At 55.9% G+C, this 20,217-nt stretch overlaps 1 protein-coding gene across 1 annotated transcript in view; it reads left to right on the top strand.

Moving 5' to 3' along the window:
• Window positions 1-1,587: 1,587 nt before the first annotated feature.
• The window catches only part of GLP1R (glucagon like peptide 1 receptor), a gene marked incomplete at both ends in the record, with an annotated part of 31,840 nt that continues 13,210 nt past the window's right edge, over window positions 1,588-20,217 (top strand). The window contains 5 exons of the mRNA XM_082638890.1: window positions 1,588-1,665; window positions 9,186-9,282; window positions 10,294-10,401; window positions 17,950-18,068; window positions 18,416-18,522. Of these exons, the coding sequence (XP_082495016.1) occupies window positions 1,588-1,665; window positions 9,186-9,282; window positions 10,294-10,401; window positions 17,950-18,068; window positions 18,416-18,522 (509 nt within the window). The remainder of the gene's footprint in view (window positions 1,666-9,185; window positions 9,283-10,293; window positions 10,402-17,949; window positions 18,069-18,415; window positions 18,523-20,217) is intronic.

Genomic DNA, 20,217 nt, shown 5'->3' on the forward strand with positions numbered 1-20,217 from the left:
TGTTTGGAATTAAGGGTACTCACCCAGCCTCCTTCAAAGCTAACTGTGCCCATGTGTCTGAGTGGGGACCATGGGGTGTGGAATTGATGGCTGCCTCTTTCAGGGTGTGTCCTTACTGGTGGAGGTGCACCCATCTTCCCTTTACTCCTTCCTGCTGGCTGGAATTTGAGCATCATGGCCAGAGTTGGAGCAGCCACCTTGGATCATTAGGTTGAAGCCCTGAACCATGAGAATGGTGGAAACTGAAAGAGCTGGAGACCCTAATGGTCAGGGAGCCTTTGCTCCAGCCCTGGGCTGAACCTCTGGCCTTGCTTTACATAACAGAGCCCTTGGTTATGCCACTGTTATTACGGGTTTTCTGTCACTCGCAGCCTAAGTGGCACATAAGGTGACTGTTAGACTGACTTCTGGGTAGAGGAGGGAACAAATGACTCTCAGGTAGTGAGAGGGAGCTTGCAGGACCGGAAGACCTCTCTTGGCAAGTGGGAGCCCCTGGTTCCTCCCACTGGAGGCCTCCTCCCCCCCTCCCCCTCCCCCTTCCTCCCCTCCTCGGTGCTCTGGGATTTTGAGAAGTCCTGTTCTCTCCCTGAGGAGCAGCTACTCCAACAGCTGCTCCCTTTCCCTTTGGAATGGTCCAGACATGCCCATGGTAGGTCAAAGCTGAGGGCTGCTGCCGCCCCCCTTCCTAATAGTGACATCAAAGTTCTTTTGGGAGAGGGGTGTAATTCCCTTTTCCCACTGGCACTCCACACTGCCTTTAGGGAACAGAAAGTCAGTGCCTTCTTAGCACTGTCTTCCACAGCCCGGGTGAGGGTGAACCTGTGTCCCACCCTACTCCCTGGCCTGCACTGCGTTGGGGGGTGAGGGGGGTGTTACAAAGGCAGGTATAATACAGAGCCTCCGCGAAGCAGGGAGACGGAGACGCAGGAGGCACAGAGGACAGCCTTGGGCACACGTTATCCCAGGGACACAGGGGTTGTAAGAGCCCAGTGATTCAGGGGCCATGGGGGCTGCGGGAGTCGGGGGACCTTCTAGACCCTCCCCACCGGCAGGGCTCCATTGATCCATTTGTCATTGTCCCCCCAACCTTGGTTGCCCCAGGGCTGCCTTCGGGACAGAACCCGGGAATGAGGAGAGGTCTTGGGGGCCGGGTAACCCCGCCGGGTGGATCTGTCTTACTAGCCACTCGTAGCTCTTGGGGTTACACTTTTCGGAAGCGGTTTGACTGGCGGTGTGACCTTGGCCAAGTCCCGTGCGCTTCTCCGTCTCAGTTCCCTACAGGGTATCCTGGACAGCTGGGGGGTGGTTTGGCTTTCTTTAGCGGGGGCATCCGGGAGGAAGGCCGGCTCCTGCACTGCCCGAACCCAAGCGGCGCCAGCCCGGAGCGCAGGGCCCGGGACCTCCGGTCCGGAGGTGGCCGGGCCCAGGGGCCTCCGCGGGCGGGGTCTGAAAGCCGGGACCCACCCGGCCCCTCCTGCGGGCGGGGCGGCCCCGCGCCGGCTCCTCCCCCACGCCCGCGCCGCCCGGGCTCAGCGGCGCGCGCGGTGCCGCAGGTGGCAGCGATGGCCCAGTCCTGAAAGCCCCGCCATGGCCGGCGCCCCCGGGCCGCTCCGCCTGGCGCTGCTGCTGCTCGGGGCGGTGGGCAGGGCCGGCCCCCGCCCTCAGGTGAGACCCGCGGGCCCCGGGGCTGGGGAGGCGGCGGCGTGGGCTGCTGCGGGCGCGGCGTCCGGGCAGCGGCGGCCACGACTTGAGCGAAACTCCGCGACCGCGGGCGGCGGGAACCCAAGCCTCGGGGAGTGGGACCTGGAGAGTTGGGTGTCGGAGGTGGGGGCTCGGACGGCAGACCCCTCCCGCAGCCCCGGCCAGGCGCCCCCTTCCTGGCCGCCCGGGCCCCTCTGCTGGGCCACCGGCTGTCCCGCGGCCGCCGTGCGCAGACTTCTGTGCCGCATCTCCCCCCGACCACTTTCCCAACTCCGTCTCCCGCAAACCCGTGCCAGCTGCCCGGCCACAGCCCGAGCTCCCCGACCTCCCCTTTTCCACTGTGCCCCAGACCCCTCCCCGCCGTGCCCCGCTCACTATCAAAGACCCCCTGGGAAGGCAGAGAGGCCTGGGTGTGGACCCCCAGCTCTACCCCCCCCAGCCCCCCAGCACAGCCTTTGACTCATAGCCCCAGGGACCCTGCGGTGGCAGCTTGCTGTCCTTCCCCCTGACCTCCCAGCTGGAACTCGAGAGCCACCCCTGTCCCCAGCCCCGTGCCAAGGCAAACGCTAGAAGGCTCCCTGCTCCTCTAGAAGCAGGCAGGCCTCCCCTCACACACTCGCCTGACACACCCCCATTTTGACCCCCTTGGTGGTCAACATGCACCAGAGCCCATACTGGGAAACGTGGAGACACCTTGGCCTCCTGGATGCCCTTGGAGGGCTGACCACAGGTGGACCCCTGCAGCCCCTCTCTGCCTTTCCTGCCTCCAGGCTCCTGGGCTGGGGGCTGTGGTCAGCCGGCTTTAGGAGAGAGGAGTTGTCCAGAGATGCTGTGAGATGCTTGAGCAGAGAGGAGGTGCAGGCTTTCCTGTGCCAGAGAGCCATGTCTTCCCGTGACCTCCCACTCTTACCCCCAGACCTGAAGAGCTTTGGGGAGGGGGCTTTCACAGGCCTTGAAATTTGTTCCAGCGTAGGTGGAAGGCGGGAGGAGGGGTCTTTGATGAAGGCCGACTCCACCCCTGGCTGAGAATCCAGATGTGGACAGATATGCCTCCCAGATAAGGTGCCAGCCCTTCTTCAGCCCCCATGTTTTTTTCCAGACGCATTCCCTCCCTCTCCCTGTCCCCAGCCCAACTACTGCCCCTAGCTGCAGGAGACATCTCCTTCCACACCACTGTCCCCCCGATGCTCAACCAGACTTGGGCTTCCCTGGTGTGCGTGGGATCTTTTGGGAGCCAGAACTGCAGACCCACTACCTGCTTCTCTCTCACCTTTACCTCGTCTTCTGGCTGGGACAGGGTCGGGGTGGAAGGCTCTGCTGCCTGGTCCCATCCTGCTCAAGGCCATTTGCGGACCGGCTTTGGATTAAGGGAAGAGGAGAGGTTCTGGATGCTGCCTGTCTTCTCCCCAGAGGAGTCAGGCTCCTTGAACCTGCCCTTTCTTCCCACCCCTCATTCCTCAGCCCTGGGCCAAAAGCCCAGTATCCTGGGGCCGTAACAGTCCTGGGGTGACAGAGAAGGGCAGGATGAGCCAGGCTCTGTGCAGAGATGGGGAGCTTCGGGGGGTGCCCTGCTGTGAGCATCCTTGACCCGTGTAGATCTGAGTGACAGGCTTTGAGGTTAGATTGCAGTAACTGCGACACAACCTCACGCCCACGTGTGACTCTAAACAATGCTGAAATCTGTATATTCTATTTTCTGTTCATGAGACCAGCAAGACTAGGTTGCTCCCTTCATGTCACTGCCGGCGGGACGGGGGACGAACCTCTGAAAAGGAGGGTTCCCCGTGTAAGGTGAACCCAGCAGTCCAGGAGCAGAGACGACAAAGGGGTACGGGCCTGGGCTGGTGCCTAATACCTGCTCACCCAGGTGGGACTGAAGGGAAAATGGAGTGAGCTGCCCACAGTCAGGCTGGCCAGGCTGGAAGGGGGTGCAGGCAGGAGGGTGGCAGAACTGACCTCTGAAGAAGGGGACCTAGGCTACTCCTTCATTGTTGCCGGGAAGGACCACCCCCTCCCCTATAATTTTCCTCCGCAAGACCCCTGTGAGGGAGCTGGTCTACTGAGGAGACGGGCAAGACTTTGACACTCCAAGTTAGAACCAGACACAACCGGGTTCAAGTATCAGGTCTGCGGTTAGCTGGTGATCTCGGGCAGGACATCTGACCATCGGGAACCTCTGTTTCCTTATCTGTAAATAGGGATCACGAGCCCTGCCCCATGGGGTAATGGAGAGGATTGGGACACTGGCGCCCTGAAATGGCAGCTTTAGTCACTTGGGGGATCTGACCCACTTGTCCTCGGGAATCTGGAAGCCTTCTCCAGGGCAGTAGAAGAGGGCTGGGAGGGGGGCTATCGGAGGCCCCGTGCCTCTGCACTCTAGTGAAGGGTGGATGGAGTCCAGGGTGCGCGGTGGTCACCGTGGACTTTGTCCTGAGCTGGGCTCCCTCCCAGACATGGAGTCTGGTGGGGGCCAGGGCAGGAGCAACCAAGAAACCACATCGTTTCCTTGGATGCCTTGCTCTGGGGAAGAACAGGCTGCTCCTTAGCTGCAGCCTGCCCCTGAACAGATTCCTCTGTGTGCATGTGAGATAGAGAGATACAGAGATATAGAGATACAAAGATACAGGATAGAGACAGGTAGAGAGAGAGACAAAGAGAGAGGGACCAGGGGGAGAGGGGTGTGGGCTGTATGAACCCCTGTTTCTCCTCTGTACTTGTATGTGACCCTCTGTGTGACAGCCTGCCTGTGAGTCCCCGTGTATGAAACATCTCAGCATGTCATTGTGTGTCTGATAGTGTGTATATATGTTTGTGACTCCAAGTGGGATACTGCATCTATGGGAAGGTCTGTGTGTATGAGAGAGACATCTTAGTGTGTGAATGAGTGTCTGCCAGTGTGTGTCTGTGTGTGGGTGAGAAAAGTGTGCTTGTGATAGAATGTGTGTCTGTTTCTCTGTATCTATGCATGTGACAGTGTGACTTGAGTATATGTCAGTCAGGGTGTGTGTGTGTGTGTGTGTGTGTGTGTGTGTACCTGACAGTCTGTGTGTTCATGTGTGGGAGAGAGACTCCATGTCATGTCTTAGTATGTAAGCACGTGCTCCACACATGTGTGATAATGTGTGTGACAGTGTATCCATGTGAGGGGTCTGGTGCACATGAGAATGTGTGTGTGGTCTTCCTTTTCCTGCCCTTCTGCTCATGTATCTGGAGTCTATAAGGGAAAAAAATGGGGCCAAGAGCCCGGGGTCCAGCAGCACCATCCCTCCAGGTCTCAGAGGGCCTCGGGGATGGTTGGGCTCTGGAAGTTGGGCAGAGAAGAAGGAGGCAGGGGTCCTGGGAGGAGCTGCAGGGACGGTGCAGGGCTGCACCTGTTGGGAGGCGCCAGAGTTGACATTGGAGCCCTCTTTTTCCTTTGGGGAGGCCCTCTCCCATTTTTTCCACCTTAGTGGCCTCTCTTTCCTCCTTCCCCTCAATCAAAAAGGTTCCCAGAAAAGGAGAGGATCTGATGCACTTATTCACACTGAGAAACGAAACTGCTGGAGGAATTCTTCACATTAGCAGCCAGTGTTTGGAGAAAGCGTGCCATCCTAGGCTGTTGGAAAGCCCCTCACCCTCTCCACATCCTTCTCTTCCTGCTCTTCTTCCTTAGAACACTGCTCACTCGTACAGGGCTGGATGATTCCTAAAGGTTTTCACTACTTTATCTTGCTGGATCTGTACAGGAACTCTTTGAAAAGAATGATATGCCCATTTTACAGATAAGGAAACTGAGGTCCCAGAAGATTATAATTTGTCCCATCAGTCCCACGTTAACAGACAGAGCTGGAATTTAAACCGAGGACGTGTGACTCTCTGTCCAATGCTCTCTCCTGCCCACCACTCCTTCCTGGCATCTTCTTTGTCACCTGCTTACTTCCCAAACACCTGGATCTGAGAGATGCCCTCTCCTTACTATAAACTCCGCCCCAGGCATTGTCCCCATTTGCCTTTACCCCCCATCAGAGAACTCCCATGAAGCCTGGTGAGTCCTGATTCTAAAAACTGCCAAGCTGCCCTCACCCTGGTCCGCTGGACCCCCCACTGCTGCCCTGATCTCCCGGCCAGCTCTGCTGCCTCTGAGCGGCAGGGCCCTCCACCACTGCATCCTCCCCACCACTTACCGCCCCCAGCCCCTCCTCACCAAGCCTGGAGCGGGGACTCACATCACAGGAGGATGAAATGGGCGGAGGCCGGTGGGCAGGTCCTTGGCCCCTCCTCACAGTTCCTTGCCCTCGGGCATGGAGGCTTTGCTAATGGCTGTGTTGCAGCTGGAAGATGCCACAAATTAAGCAGAATGATCGGTCCTTGGCAGGAAAATATGTTCCTTTCCTCCTGCTGGGAGTTTGTTGTTCCTAGAAATGAGGGAGGGGTGGGACCCGGACTCCCCGGGAGGCCTGGCTGCCCGGGTCTGCTCTGCCCTCTCCTGTCAACAGCAGAAATCGAAGACAGCTGCCGTTGACTGTGGATTTTCCACGTGCCAGGGGCCCTTCGAAGCATTAACTCACTTAATGCTCACGGAGAGGTAGGGACTATTGTTATTCCCAGTTTGTGCAGGTGTGAGCTCAGGCTAGAAGTTAAAACTCTTGCACAAGGTCACAAACTTAATTTATGGGAGAGCCAGAGTCAGGCCTGGCCCTGAGCCCAAAGCCAGGGCTATTCACTCTTCTCTGTGTAACTGTGTTCCCCTGAGCCCCTGGACCCTGCTGCACCGGGTGACCCCAGCCTTGTTCCAGACCAGAGCCTCACGTCTGTCCCAGGTCCTGCCTACTCTCTCCCTGGCCCAGAAAATTCTCCTGAACATCAGTCCAAGGCTGTCTTCTGCTTGCTCACCAGAGCACCGACGTCCCCACTTCCGCGCCTTCGTTCCTGCTGGGTCCTCCTGCTGAGATGCCCACCCTCTGCCCTTGCTGGGCCCAGTCTCTCCCTACACCCCTTCCCTCCGCCAACCCCAGCTCACAGTCCCCGGCGTCCCCCAGGGCTCTCAAGTCTTCACCGAGCCCTGCCCCAGCCATTCCCTGAGCACTTTCACCGCTGCCTTCTCTGCTATGTCCTGAAGAGCATTTGCTCCCACCCCACCCCCGAGTAGCCTGGGGACTCTCGCAGGCCAGGGCTCTGGCCTTCATCTTTGTGCTCCCCATGTCCCCTCAGTCCGTCCCCCGACCCAGAGCCTGACACAATATTATTTCCATAAATGCCAGGTGGGGAGAGACCAGAGGTCTGGTAGTTTGTGTGTTTGGGCAGGGGGGTGTGTGGTGAGCAGTATTTGGAGAACTTCAGCTGGGGCAGGAAGCAGACGGTGGACCCCTATTGTCAGGAAGCTATCTGAGGGGGGACACAACCCCTGTTCTTAAGGAGCCCCAGCCTGAGGGCGACACAGCCCTGCCCTCAGGGAGCCCCCGTCTGAAGATGGTTTCTTGTCCGAGGCTCTGCTCCGAGCAGGTGACAAGGCTGCCTCTGTCTCGAAGCTCTCTGGGGTGCTGGTGGCCAGGCTGGCCTTCCTGGTGCTGGCCTTTGCCTTTATCCCCACCCTGAGACTTCTGGTTCCCATGGGCTTCCTAGTCCCTGCTCCCTGCTCCAGACACACCTTCTGTCCCAGTTCCCAGCAGTGACCTTGCTTGCTGCCTGCTTTCCTCCTAGAGCGATCAGGTGGGATTTCTCCCTGGTCTCCCTGCCCTGACCACCAGCAAGCTGCTGCATTCCAGGGAGGAGAAGGAAAGCGGGTGGGGGTCGGGGGGTGGATCCACCAGGACTGGCACTAGTGAAAACTGCGCTGACCCCTCAGTTGTAGCTAAAATTGACACTGCCTTGGCTGTTGGGTTTGATTCCTTATTTATTTGTTTAACAAATACACTTGACCTTTGCGCTCAGAAGAGCACTGTCTTTTAGGTTGCTCTGCCTGTGGCCTCAGCACACTCACTCCAAGACTGTCCCCTTGCTTGTCAAGCAAGCTTTGTCCCTTCCCTAGGGCTTCCTGTACCGCCAGGGATGAGCCCAAGACAACCTGTGTCTTTACGGGAAGTGTCTTATAAGCCCCAACGCAGCTTAAATCTGGGCAGGATTACCCAGAAACCAGATCCAGTGTGCTTAGGGCACCACCCGTCAAGGGTGGTGCAAGCTCCCAAAATGAAGCTGTTTTAATTTCAGCACGCATGTGTATTTTTGTGATTTCAAAAAGTGAAATTTTGTTTTAAATGATGTATAGGTCCTAAATTTTATACAAGGGGCTCCCTGGTCATCTGTGTGTCTGCAGGCTCTAAAGGCGGGATATTTATATTCTTAAGCCTGTTCAGGAAAAAATACAAATAAAAAAGAAACGTAGTCCCAAGACATATCTAAAGAAGTACACTGGGCCTCCCTGGTGGCGCAGTGGTTGAGAGTCCGCCTGCCGATGCAGGGGATACGGGTTCGTGCCCCGGTCTGGGAGGATCCCATATGCTGCGGAGCGGCTGGGCCCGTGAGCCATGGCCGCTGAGCCTGCGCATCCGGAGCCTGTGCTCCGCAACGGGAGAGGCCACAACAGTGAGAGGCCCGCGTACGGAAAAAAAAAAAAAAAGAAGAAGTACACTAAAATGTCTGGACATGGATAATTCTCACTTGGGTGCATCTGCTTGGGTCTCTGCTAAAAAGCCAGCTCTGTTACCTTATCTATTCACAGAGAGGGGGGCCCCTCCCATTGCAGACCCAATCTCTGTGTTCTGGAACTTTTCTGACCCCTTCACCCCATGTCCTCAGGACTTCTCCTGCAGTTGATAGAGCTGAATATTTGATCTGTGTTGTTAGGCTGCAAGGAGACGGTGGGGGTCCTGTTGACCTCCCAGGTAACATGACTGCATTTTGCAGGAGGGATGCTAGTGGGCAGCATTACCAGCACCGAATCCCACCTCAGCCCACACCTTCCACGGCTCCGTCACAGTCACTGATCTGGGAGACTCCGGGTCCTAGGCTTAGTTCTGCTCCTTGGGGTGCTGTGACCTTGACTGAGCCCCTCTCCCACTCTGGGCCTGCGTGTTGCCTTCAAGACTGGTGGACGAAAGTGTGAGAGCCTCGCAGGAAGGCTGACTGGGTGCTGGAAAGGAGCCCGTGGCAGTCACAAAGCCCAGGGCCCTCAGGAACTCTCTCTGCTGGGTGAGGGCAGATGAAACCATGAATGAGACACACGCCCAGCCAGTGGCCCTTCCCCCACTCACCCCCAACAGTGTCCTTTCAGTAGCCACTGGCTGGACATTTACTACACCCCAGGCTATGCCCTGGGAGGGATAAAGATATAAAAACATCCACCTGGAGCCCCTCTTTATGTTGTCACCCTCTTTCAGAGATGGCCAAAGCCTGTGGAGTTTGGGGCTCTAAGGTCCCCTGGAGATCAAGAAACCAAGTGTGTGTGGGGGGTTGGGCATAAAAGACAGGTTGGTTGGACCTAAGGGGCCCCCTTTTCTTCTCCCCAGGGTGCCACCGTGTCCCTCTCGGAGACAGTGGAGAAATGGCGAGAATACCGACGCCAGTGCCAGCGCTTCCTGACCGAGGCTCCGCCCCCAGCCACAGGTGAGTGCACCCAACCAGCTCCCCACGGCGTTGGGAGGCCCCATGCCTGGCTGGGCATCATTTGCCTCTCTAGGACCCCTCATCTACCCTATGCCTTGGGGTGCGGCCTCGTTGCTGCTGTGTTCCCCCTCACCCCTGACTGGGGCCCCTCAGGAGCAGACACCTGGCCTTTCTATTCTGCATCCTCCTCAGCACTTCCAGGCCTGTGTCAGGGCAGGAGGCCCAACCCATGTACTTATAGTAATAATCGTTTAGGGGGAGTGACATACAGAATGAACTTGAGGACACGGGGAGCGGGACGGGTAAGCTGGGACGAAGTGAGAGAGTGGCATGGACATATATACATTACCAAACGTAAAACAGATAGCTAGTGGGAAGCAGCTGCATAGCACAGGGAGATCAGCTCGGTGCTTTGTGACCACCTAGAGGGGTGGGATAGGGAGGGTGGGAGGGAGACGCAAGAGGGAGGGGATATGGGGATATATGTATATGTATAGCTGATTCACTTTGTTATACAGCAGAAACTAACACACCATTGTAAAGCAATTATACTCCAATAAAGATGTTAAAAAATGAAAAAAAAAGAGCAGAGGCTTGATAGGCCTGTGTTCCAGTCCTGACCTGCAGTCATGACCCAGTCACCTGAGGAGGGTTATCTTAGCCTGGAGAGCTACCATCCCCCTCCTCCGTGGTGTGTAATTTAATAACAGGCCCATGAGGATCGTTTATTGAGCACTTACTATGCTCAGTTATCTATGCTAGCTCTGCTATTTGTCCCCACAAAGCCCTGTGGGCTGGGGATCAACCCCATTTTCCAGGTGAGGAAACAGAGACCTTAAGTACTTTGCTCCAAGTCCCACTGTTGATAAGTGGCACCTGCTGGGCGGGTAGGAAGCCTCAGTGGAGGTGAGCCGAGTGCAGGTTTCTGCCGGGCAGCCTCCCCGGTGGGGAACCTCGGGGGAAGGGCCCCGGTCAGGCTGGGACTCAGATGCCCTCGTCCTGCTGCACCAGGCCTGTTCTGCAACCGGACCTTCGATGACTACGCCTGCTGGCCGGATGGGCCGCCGGGCGCCTTCGTGAACGTCAGCTGCCCCTGGTACCTGCCCTGGGCCAGCAGCGGTGAGTCCCCTCCCCCGCCCTGTGCCCAGGAGGCCGGGGTGGGAGTGGAGTTGGCGCGGGGTTTGTGCTGCCTCCTTTCCCCTGAGACACAGCCTCCCCGCTCCAGGAGGTCTTTGGGCCTCCTCCTGGTGGGCTGCCTTTCTTGCCTTGGGGGTAGGGAGCAGTAGGGGGTGGCATCGGTGTAACCTGGGCCTGAGGCCCGTCCTGGCAGGTGGGGTCTGCGGGGAAACCGTGGCGTCTGACTTAAGAAAGAAATGTGAGCACCCTCCTGCCTCAGGAAAGGAGTCAGGTAGGAACAGTTCCTGGGGGTTCGGTGTGGGGTAGGGTTACTCAGAGGTGTCATTGCTCTGATGCGTGTGTGTGTGTGTGTGTGTGTGTGTAATGTGTGTGTTTGTAGGTGCCGCCCACCTGGTAGTGGCCTGTAGCCACCTCCTGACTCTTCAGGGGTTCACTGCTCAGATGAACCCCGACGGGAGTAGTGATCGGGGCCTTGGTGAAGTTGCCCCCCAGGCCCTCCCCGGCTCACTCCTGTCTGCAGGGGACAGTCTGCACTGGGAAAGCTGTGACTCTTTGGAGTACAGAGATCTACAGAGGCTGCATGGGGAGCTCTGACTGGAGGGGGAGTTAACGTGCCCCCCAACACCCACCCACTTGTCCCAGGCACCAGGGAGGCTAACAGGAGACAAGCGCCCTTGCCTCAGAGAGCTCACAGTCTCAGGAAGGGAGAAAGGGCACTACTTTATAATAATGGCGTTAAGTACCTGCTATGTGCCCAGTCCTGCCCTGAAAGCCGAGTATTCATTTAATCTTTACAACTACCCCGTGGGTGTACTTGTTTTGTACAGATAGGGAAACTGAGGCCCCAGAAAGTTTAAGTCAGTCGCTCCAGATGACGTGGTAATGGCAGGGCCAGGATTTGAAGCCAGCCTGTGCTCTTAATTACAGTGCACTGAAGGGGCCTGAGACCAAGCAGAAACTGGCCCAGAAGCAAGTGTGAGATTGAGGTCATACTCTGGGAAGCTAGAGGGCTTCCTGGGAGAGGCAGCCCCTTAGTGGAACATCAGGGCACCTGGCAGGGCCCAGTGTGAGCTTCACCTCAGAACACAGGACTGGAGTCAGATGAAGCCCAGGCAGGAGTCCTGAGGAGACTCTCTCCTGCTGTTCCCTCCCAGTATACCCACCCCACCCTGAGGTGCACAGGGAGAGCCTGGGCCTGGAAAGAGGCAGGCGCCTGCGTAAGACAGAGCGGATCAGTGCCCTTCACACAGCGTTTCTGCAGCCAGCTGTAAGCACTTTACACACCTACACTCATTTAATCCTCACAACAGCCCTGCGAGGCAAGCACTCTGGTGACCCTCCCCTTTTACACAGGAGGAAACTGAGGCAGAGAGATGCTAAGTGACTTTTCCAAGCTCACACAGCAAGTGAGTAGCAGACCCACAAATAAGCCGAGGAGTCTGGTTTAGAGTAAGCATGTTTCACTGCTACACCAGGCTTCCTCCAGTGTGCGGGCACGTATGTGTGCATGTGTGTGTGTTCCTGTGTGCGTGGCTCTGGGCATGGGGACGGGCGAGTGGCCTAGGCCTCTGCTGGCTGGGCACACCCCGAGGGAGGGCGGTGAGCTGCCTGCCCTCTCCCTGGAGATGAAGAAGTCGAGTTGTACAATCTTATGGTTCTGCCTGATGCTGCTCCGAGTGGCTGTGTGAGCTTGAGTGAATTTCTAGACCTCTCTGTGCCTCAGCTTACCATGTGGGAGATGGGATAAAGCCAGGTGATGGGGGTGTTGGGAGGATTGTAGGTTCTTGAAAATTGGTTGCTGTTAATTTCTTCCACCTACCTGACTTACCTTGCCCACTTCCCGCAATACGCACACTTTCCTCGCTCCCCAATGGTTTGGGACTGGCTGCCTGTCCAGCTGGGGCCAGGCCTCTAGACCCCAGGGAGCCAGGCGCAGGACAGGGCCCATCACTCAGCACTAAGCTGCCCCCAGCTCTGCCTGCCGCTCGCGGCTCCATCCATCACCTTTAATTTTATTTGAGCAGGAAATAGGTCCTGGTGGTGCCCGTTTATGAGCGAACACGGTTTTATTGCTTTCTCCGTGAAGATAACGGCCACTGTGCAGGCCCCCTGCCAGCCCCCCCTCCCCTGACTCACCAAGCTAATTCACTCCCTTTTCTGACACGTGGGATCACAGACTCTGCCTCCTTCTCCCCTCTCTCTGAGTTAGGGACCTGCAGAGACACCCACCGTGGGCTCCTGCAGCATAATTGCTGTCTCTGGCCTGTCCTGGCTGTTCAGCTTGGCAGAAGCTGGCACTAGGGGCTTCCCTCACCCCCTCCCAGAGCATGGGGGAGCAGGAAGGGGGCCATTCTGGAACTTTCTTGGGCCGATCAAGGGGGTAGACTGTGGAAAAACGTCATAGTGGGAGTTCAAAGTGGAGAGAAGCAAGGGGGACAGGTCTCAGGCAGGGTCCTGGCAGAAAACACACTCAGCTGGGAATTTGAAAAGAATTTAATGGAGGGGCCACTTCAGAGGCTGGCAGGGTTAAGGGGCCAAAAAGGTACATAAAGCACCAAGGACCACAACAGTGGGAAGCTTTAGCATCCCTAGACCCGAGTGGGGCAGGAACAGCTGGAGGTCGTGGTGATGGAGAGGCCACCAGCAGGGCAGGGCCTTGGCCACAGAGGGGCAAAGCCACTGCCAGAACCTCAGAATCAAGGCAAGAAGGGAGCAAGGGAGAAATACCCCAGCCTCTCTCTCCTTCCACCCTCCTACCTTCTGCTGGTGCCTCCCATTGGCCAAACCCAGCGGAGGGCAAAGAGCCCAAGCGATGCTGTCCACGGGGCTCAGCCTTCTGGGGTGCAGAGCAGGGCAGAGGGATGAGTGACTAGAGAGAGAATTAAATTCAGAACAATTCCCCGGGGCAGGTCTGTGTCAGGAGCTGGGGATGTCAGTGAGACCTTAGGGGTGTGTGAGTATACGGGCATGGGGAAGAAGGGGTGACCTTCCCCATGGGGCTGAAGAGGTCAGCTCAGGGGCCTGGGAAGTGGTGCTGAGGGAGGTCAGAGCCACCTCTTCTGCCTGGGGTGTGGCACCAGGAAGGCTTCCAGAGGGAGGTGATATCGGGGCTAGGCCTGGAAGAACAGGCAGATGGAGAAGAGGGAAAGAGTGCCCTCCAGGGAGGGAGGATGTCAGGCTCAGAGATGGGGCCAGCCCAGGCCTCAGAACTATACAATATCCCAGGGAAGCCAGCCAAGTCCTTGAATTCTGACCCCTCAAAGTCAGAACTGGGGATTGCACAGAGAGGGTGGGAACAGGTGAGTCAAGGAAGGAAGGCGTTCAAAGGAGATGCCTTGCGTCCGCAAGATTTTCTCTGTAAACCAGAAGGCTGGAGTGGCTTCAGAGAGCCTGTTGCCACCCGAAGGCCCTCCAGCAGCCTTGTTTAACCACAAACAGCTGATCTGCTCATTACAAATCATTCCAGTCTGATTAGCTGCACCCCCTTCTGATCCCTACCTGTTAGCTTGGTTCTAATTATAGGAGAGTCATAAAATGTTTTAAAAATTGTCTATAACTCACAGTTCTTGGAAACTCTGACAGGTGCCTCCCTTGAGCTTTTACAGCAGGCCAGGGTTGCCAGAGGGAAACCGAGGCCCCAGCTTGGCCCTGGAGGAGCTCCGGCTGAGGTGGTGTCCTAAGCTCCAGCCCGCCCCCAGTGAAGGGGTACTGTTTTGAGGAATTGGTGGGGGCAGGGGGGTGGCAGCAGGTCTTTCACTGTGACTCTGTTTTGAAGACCAACCAGGTACCAGGCACTTCACATGCTTTATCTCCTAATCCTCACACCACAGATCTGGGAAGTTACCATGGTTCCCATTTTACAGATGAGGAAACTGAGACCTGAGGAGGTCTGCCCAAGGTCCCATAGCTGGTTGAGGGCAGAACCAGGATTGACCTTGAGTCTGTCGTTCAGAACCCGAACTCCTTCTCCTAGGCTGTGATGTGATGTGTTGCCCCTCACCCCCACCCCAAGCGGACACCTTCAGTTCGAGGCCTGCCTTTGACCTTCATTCCAGCACTCTGGGGAGGGCCTATGACTGCCCGCTTTGAATCTTGGCTTCCCGGCCCAGGAGATGGGGGCCCAGGAGTCCGTGCTGGCCATTGCTGTTGCCAGGATGCAGGAGCTAATGGATTCATGAGCGGCTCTCCACAGCCCTGAGTGCCCACGTCCACATGGAAGGGCGGCTGTTAGCTTGATTAGAGACGCCGCTGTGGTTTCCGGGAGGGGAAGGGTTTAATTGGGGGTTTTAGTTCCAGCACCAGGGTCTGACTTAATGAAATATCCCTAGGCCTCCTGGCATGCGGCCGGATGCCTCCTGGTATTGACAAGACCAGAGCCAAGGCTCTGGCTATGATTTATCAGCAGCACCTGGGCCAGATAAAGCTGGGCTGATAAGCCGTACTGTGTCCAGACCCACCCCATCTCCAGCCAAGATGGGCACCTGGGGACCACAGCCCGGCCAGGAACCAGCCCTGGCTTTTAATATTTGCTGCTAATGAGGGATAATTGACAGACACACTCGCATAGGCTCACTGAGCTTCGCAAGGACGCAGTGATCCCTTGACACTGTTCCAGTAACACATACATCTGTGCACACACTGCCTCCCTACCCTCCCAGCTTGCCCTGAGCAGAGGGCCCAGGAATGGCAGGGTGCCAGGGGCCCAAACTGGCAAGAGAACCTGCTGGGAGGATGCTGAATGTTGGCAAATCCAAGCCTGGAGGAAGGGCAGATAAATGGCACATGGCCATTGTTGACTGTTGGCAGTGAATTTGGCTGCTGACTTTTGGCCTCTGGAGACCAAGAGCTGAGGGCTGCAATCTTTTTTTTTTTTTGTGGTATGAGGGCCTCTCACTGTTGTGGCCTCTCCCATTGCAGAGCACAGGCTCTGGACACGCAGGCTCAGTGGCCATGGCTCACGGGCCTAGCCGCTCAGTGGCATGTGGGATCTTCCTGGACGGGGGCACGAATCCGCATCCCCTGCATCGGCAGGTGGACTCTCAACCACTGCGCCACCAGGGAAGCCCCATGAGGGCTGCAATCTTGATTCTGCCGCTTCCTGGCTGGATGACCTTGGGCAAGTCACTTGGCCTTTCAGAGGCTCAGTTGCTTCATCTGTAAGGTGGGATTTGCTGTGCCTACCTTGTAAGGTGGTCGTGATGTTCAAAGGTGTCAGGCATACAGCAGGTGTTCAAAACCTGATTCTATGAGTGAGCAGCCTGCAGAGGGGGTTCGAAAGGAGCAGGTAGGAAGGAAAACGTCAATTCAAGCGCCTCCTGTATGCCAGACCCCGTGTCAGCTGTGGCAAGTGGCTGTTATTAGGGTCACACTGCTGCGGGCTGCGTACTGGGTACATGGCGCTGCGACCGTTTGGGCCCCTTTGCAATGTCCTCTCCCTTCCCCTGGCCCCTCTGTCTTCTCTTTTCTCCCCATTTCCTCCCATCTAAATGGGTTTCCAGAGAAGGTTCTGATATCAGTCTCACTGTCCATGGAGTCAGCCCAGATCCCCATCACTGCTCTGGGGTCATCGACTCCTGAAGACTGGTTTGGCTCTTATATCAGAAGACTTAACCCCTGGTGAAGAATTCCAGGCATCCATGCAGCAGATAAGAGAGACATTTGGGGGCCCTTGTAGTTGCTTAAATCAGACCTGGTGCCTCCCCTTCTCTGCCTTTGTCCTTTCCTGATTTTGTTCATAAATGAGTCAGGGGGCTATTGGGACACTGGTCCTCCCACTGCCCCGAGTCCCATCATTAGATTTTCAGGCTTTTGTGTCTCTTCCTGGGGAAGTCTCTTAAAATGCAGTTTCTTCTAGAAGCAGTGATGCCGCAAGCTGACTCACCCCACAGTATTACCAGATAACTTCTGTCTCCTGAAGCGGGTCAGGGTCTCTGAAAGGGAGTGGAGAAAGGGGAGAGTGAGCTGGGAGCCAGGGACCGGCTCAGGGAGGACAAGGGGCCCACTGGCAGGCCCTGCAGGTGCCTGACTGTGCAGGCAGAGAGCTGTCCCTGGCCCCTACGGTGAAGGTGTCCTGGCATATGGCAGCAGTGGGCGGGTCGATGGTTTGTGACCTGTGAAATGCAGCCCCGTCCTAGATGGTGCGTCCCTTCCCGGCCCGGGTGGTGTGGGCCCTGGGGTCGAGGCCGCCGCCCTCAGGAGCTCACGTTAATGATCCTTTTCCACAGACCTGCCCTTGCTGCAGGTCTCCAGCTGGAAACTTCTGAGCAGCCACTGCCCGCCAGGGCCTCGCGGCTTCTCCACGCTCCCTCCTTCACGCTGAGCCTTCTTCCCACAGCTGGGAGGCTGGTCTTTAAAATCTTTTGTCCTTTAGAATTTTTAAATCTTTTAAAATTCGTCCTGGCTCCAGCTCCCCTCCTTGATCCCCCTGTGCTAAATCTCTCCCCACTTTTGTCCCTAGTTTCCTGGCCCTGGCGTCAGACTTACATTTCCTCTCAGACAAAAGTAATCCCCTGTGCCCTCTTGTGATCTCACTGCAAACTTGGGGCCACAAGCCATCCCCCTCCCTGGGTGGGTGGACAGTGAGGCACGGCAGGGTGGTCGCCTCAGCGCCAGATGCCCAGGCGGGATGTGAGTGGACACAGGGACATCCCACTCCCCGCTCTGCTGGGCCTGTGTTTGACCTCTCTCGGTTTGCATTTATGTTATTCCTTTCTGCACCTTTTGGTTTTTATTTTCTGTGAGAGTCTTGATTCTCTGAAGCCAGGGACTGTGCTTCCTTCCTCCTTCAGACTGGGAGCTCCTTGAGGCCAGGGGCTGGATGTTTCCCCACTCTCAGACTGGGAGGTCTCCAAGGACAGTCTCCATCTCCAGCTACTTGGAGCTACCTGAAGGGAAGAGCTGGTCTTCCCTCCCCCCACCACTACCCCTTTGAACAGAGTGTCTCTAAGGGCTATGTCTCTGCCATTGACTATGTGTTCCTTTTAAATCAGATGATCTTTGAGAATAGGACTCGGTCTCCTCCATCAGATTAGAACTTCTTAAGGGCAGGGCTGTGTCTCCCCTCAGACCGGGGCTCCCTGAGGATGGGGCTGGCTCTCCTTCTTTCTCTCAAGAGCTCTATGCCCACTTTGTTCCTGGGGTCTGCTCTGCCCAAGAAGGTGGGGCCTGAGTTCTGTGAATCAGCGGTCTCAGAGGGTGGCCGTGGGTCTGTTGGGGCCACTGCTCATCAGCACCAAACCTTGTCCATAGCACGATTTGAGGCAGGGGTGTGGAAATGGGCTAGCGCGGTCTCATCTCCATAGTGTGAATTCATCAAGCTGCATTCCAGGGTGGCTGAGAGGAAAGGCTGAGGGTGGGTCAAACAGGCACATGGCAGGAGAGGAAGGCCCGAGGGTGTGTGTGTGTGTGTGTGTGTGTGTGCGCGCGCAGAGGGGTCAGTTCTGGGGCAGCTGGGGTGACCCCCAGGGTGGAGAGGGGTGAGGGGCAGGTGGCCTTGGGCCGAGGCTCAGCTACTGCATGTCTCCGCCCCAGTGCTGCAGGGTCACGTGTACCGGTTTTGCACCACCGATGGCCTGTGGCTGCACAAGGACAACTCGAGCCTGCCCTGGAGGGACCTGTCCGAGTGCGAGGAGTCCAAGCGAGGGGACCAAGTGAGTTGAGCCGGCGAGCTAGCGGGCAGCAGGGTGCCAGCTTCATGGGAGCAGGGACCTGGGCATCTGGCGAGTTGGCCTGTGGCCATCTGCCCATCCCCCGGCCTCTCGGGCTTTGCACACCATGCTTTCTGGACAGAGGTGGTGTGCGTTCACCTCTCCGGCCTTGGAACAGGGCCCTAGAAATCCGAGGACCATCGCCATAGGTTATTCTCTTTCTTAGTTCCAGGGTCCCAGTGGGGCTGCATTGGGGCCCCACCTCTGCCCCTGTCCCATGGGAAAGAAGAATGTGGGAGAGGAGGGTTGTGGGCCACCCCTTGTACACTGTGTCCCCCGTGTGCACACAGAACTCCCCGGAGCAGCAGCTCCTGTCCCTTTACGTCATCTACACGGTGGGCTACGCACTCTCCTTCACCGCACTGGTCATCGCCTCGGCCATCCTCCTGGGCTTCAGGTAAGGGGGCTGCTTCAGCCTTACCTGCTGTTCTGTCCCCAAATAGAGGAGGGGGCGCCAAGCCGAAGCAGCAGCGCAGCAGGTTCCTCTCCTAAGAGATGTCCAGAGAACCCACACCATCTATGTGGTAGACTTATGAGGCTAAAAACACAGGCTACGACACTGTGTACTTAGTCTAATCTGTGCCGTGTAAATGCGTGCGTATAATACTGCAAAAAAGGAAAAACAAATACTACACGTGCACACACAAAGCACATGCTCCACACCTTAGCAGTGGGTGATGGGAGTGGGGGAAGTCCTCTCCGGTGAGCGTATGTAACAGGTCGTCAGGGATTCAGTATGATTTTAGACAAGACCTCAGGGGGTTAGAGATTCTGCTCTCTTTGGAGGTTGTCAGCTCCCATGGAAAATTCTTTCCTAGGTCTAACCTGGATGAGCCGTTCCTTCCAGAGTACCAGGCTCTTCCCATGCCCTCTGCACTGATGGCGGTGGGCCAGGAGGGCTGGGTTCAAGGGCAGGAGGGATTCCGAGGGAAGGGAGCTCAGGACACCAGTCAGCAGGAACAGGAGAGGTGACATTCCTCCCATGGTCCCCATGGCTTCTGGCACAGTCAGGGCTGGGCACACAGTCAGTGCTTCATAAATGCACTCATTGAGAATATTCTCCCCTTTTATTATGAAATGTTCACCTGTGCACACAGACCATCCAGCCCAAGAGCTAAAGCCCACCGCGCAGTTAAGCTTCCCCGAGTAACGCTCCCTCCTCACCAGAGGGAACCCCCGAGGGGCCACTTATAATCCCCACGCATCTCTCTGTACTTTTACCACATTTCTAAGTATCTATACGAATACATAGTGTGGGGTTTGCATATTTTAATGGCATGTTGGACATATTCTTCAGCAGTTATTTTTGGCCTGACATTATGTTTTTATGAGGTTCATTCACATTGATACAGGCAGTTCTGTTTCATTCATTTTAAGTGTCACTCCATTGTATGATATATTACAGTTTATTTATTTGTTATCCTTTTAATGGACATTTGAGGTGTTTCTCTTTTTTTTTCTTCTCTGAATTATAAACCTTGCTACAATGAACATTCTTACCCATGACCCCTTGTGCATTTCTCCAGGGGCACATGCCTCTGAGTAGAATTGCCTGGTCTGAATACAGCGTGCTGTTGCAAATTTATTAGGGGTTGTGAAGTTGTTCTCCAAAGTGGTCATGCCAGTTTGCCCTCTTACTGGTAATACATGAGAGCTCCCTTGGCTTCACATCCTCACCAGTATTTCCTATTTTCAGACCTAATTCTTGCTAATCTGAAGTGTGTGAAATATCTCACTATGATTTTAATTTGTATATCACTGATTCCTGGAGAGATCTAACATACTTTTTATGTTTCATTCTGTGAGTTGCTTGTTCATATCCTTTGCTCACTTTTTTATTGGCTTATTTGGCTTTTTCTTTTTATTTTAGGCATTCCTTGTATATTCTGGATAGTAATCCAGGATATATCCTCTCAGCCTGTGGTTTATTTTTTCACTCGCTGTATGGTGCCTTTTATGCACAGAAGTCCTTAATTTTAATGGGATAAAATATATCAATGTATCTGATTTTATTGATAAAATAAATTTATCAGTAAGTGTTATCAATTGATAAAAATTCATTTTTCCAATTGATAAAAAAATGTATCAATTT

This window comes from Mesoplodon mirus (genome assembly GCF_964341445.2).
Source record: "Mesoplodon mirus genome assembly, chromosome: 12".
Taxonomy (NCBI): Eukaryota; Metazoa; Chordata; class Mammalia; order Artiodactyla; family Ziphiidae; genus Mesoplodon; species Mesoplodon mirus.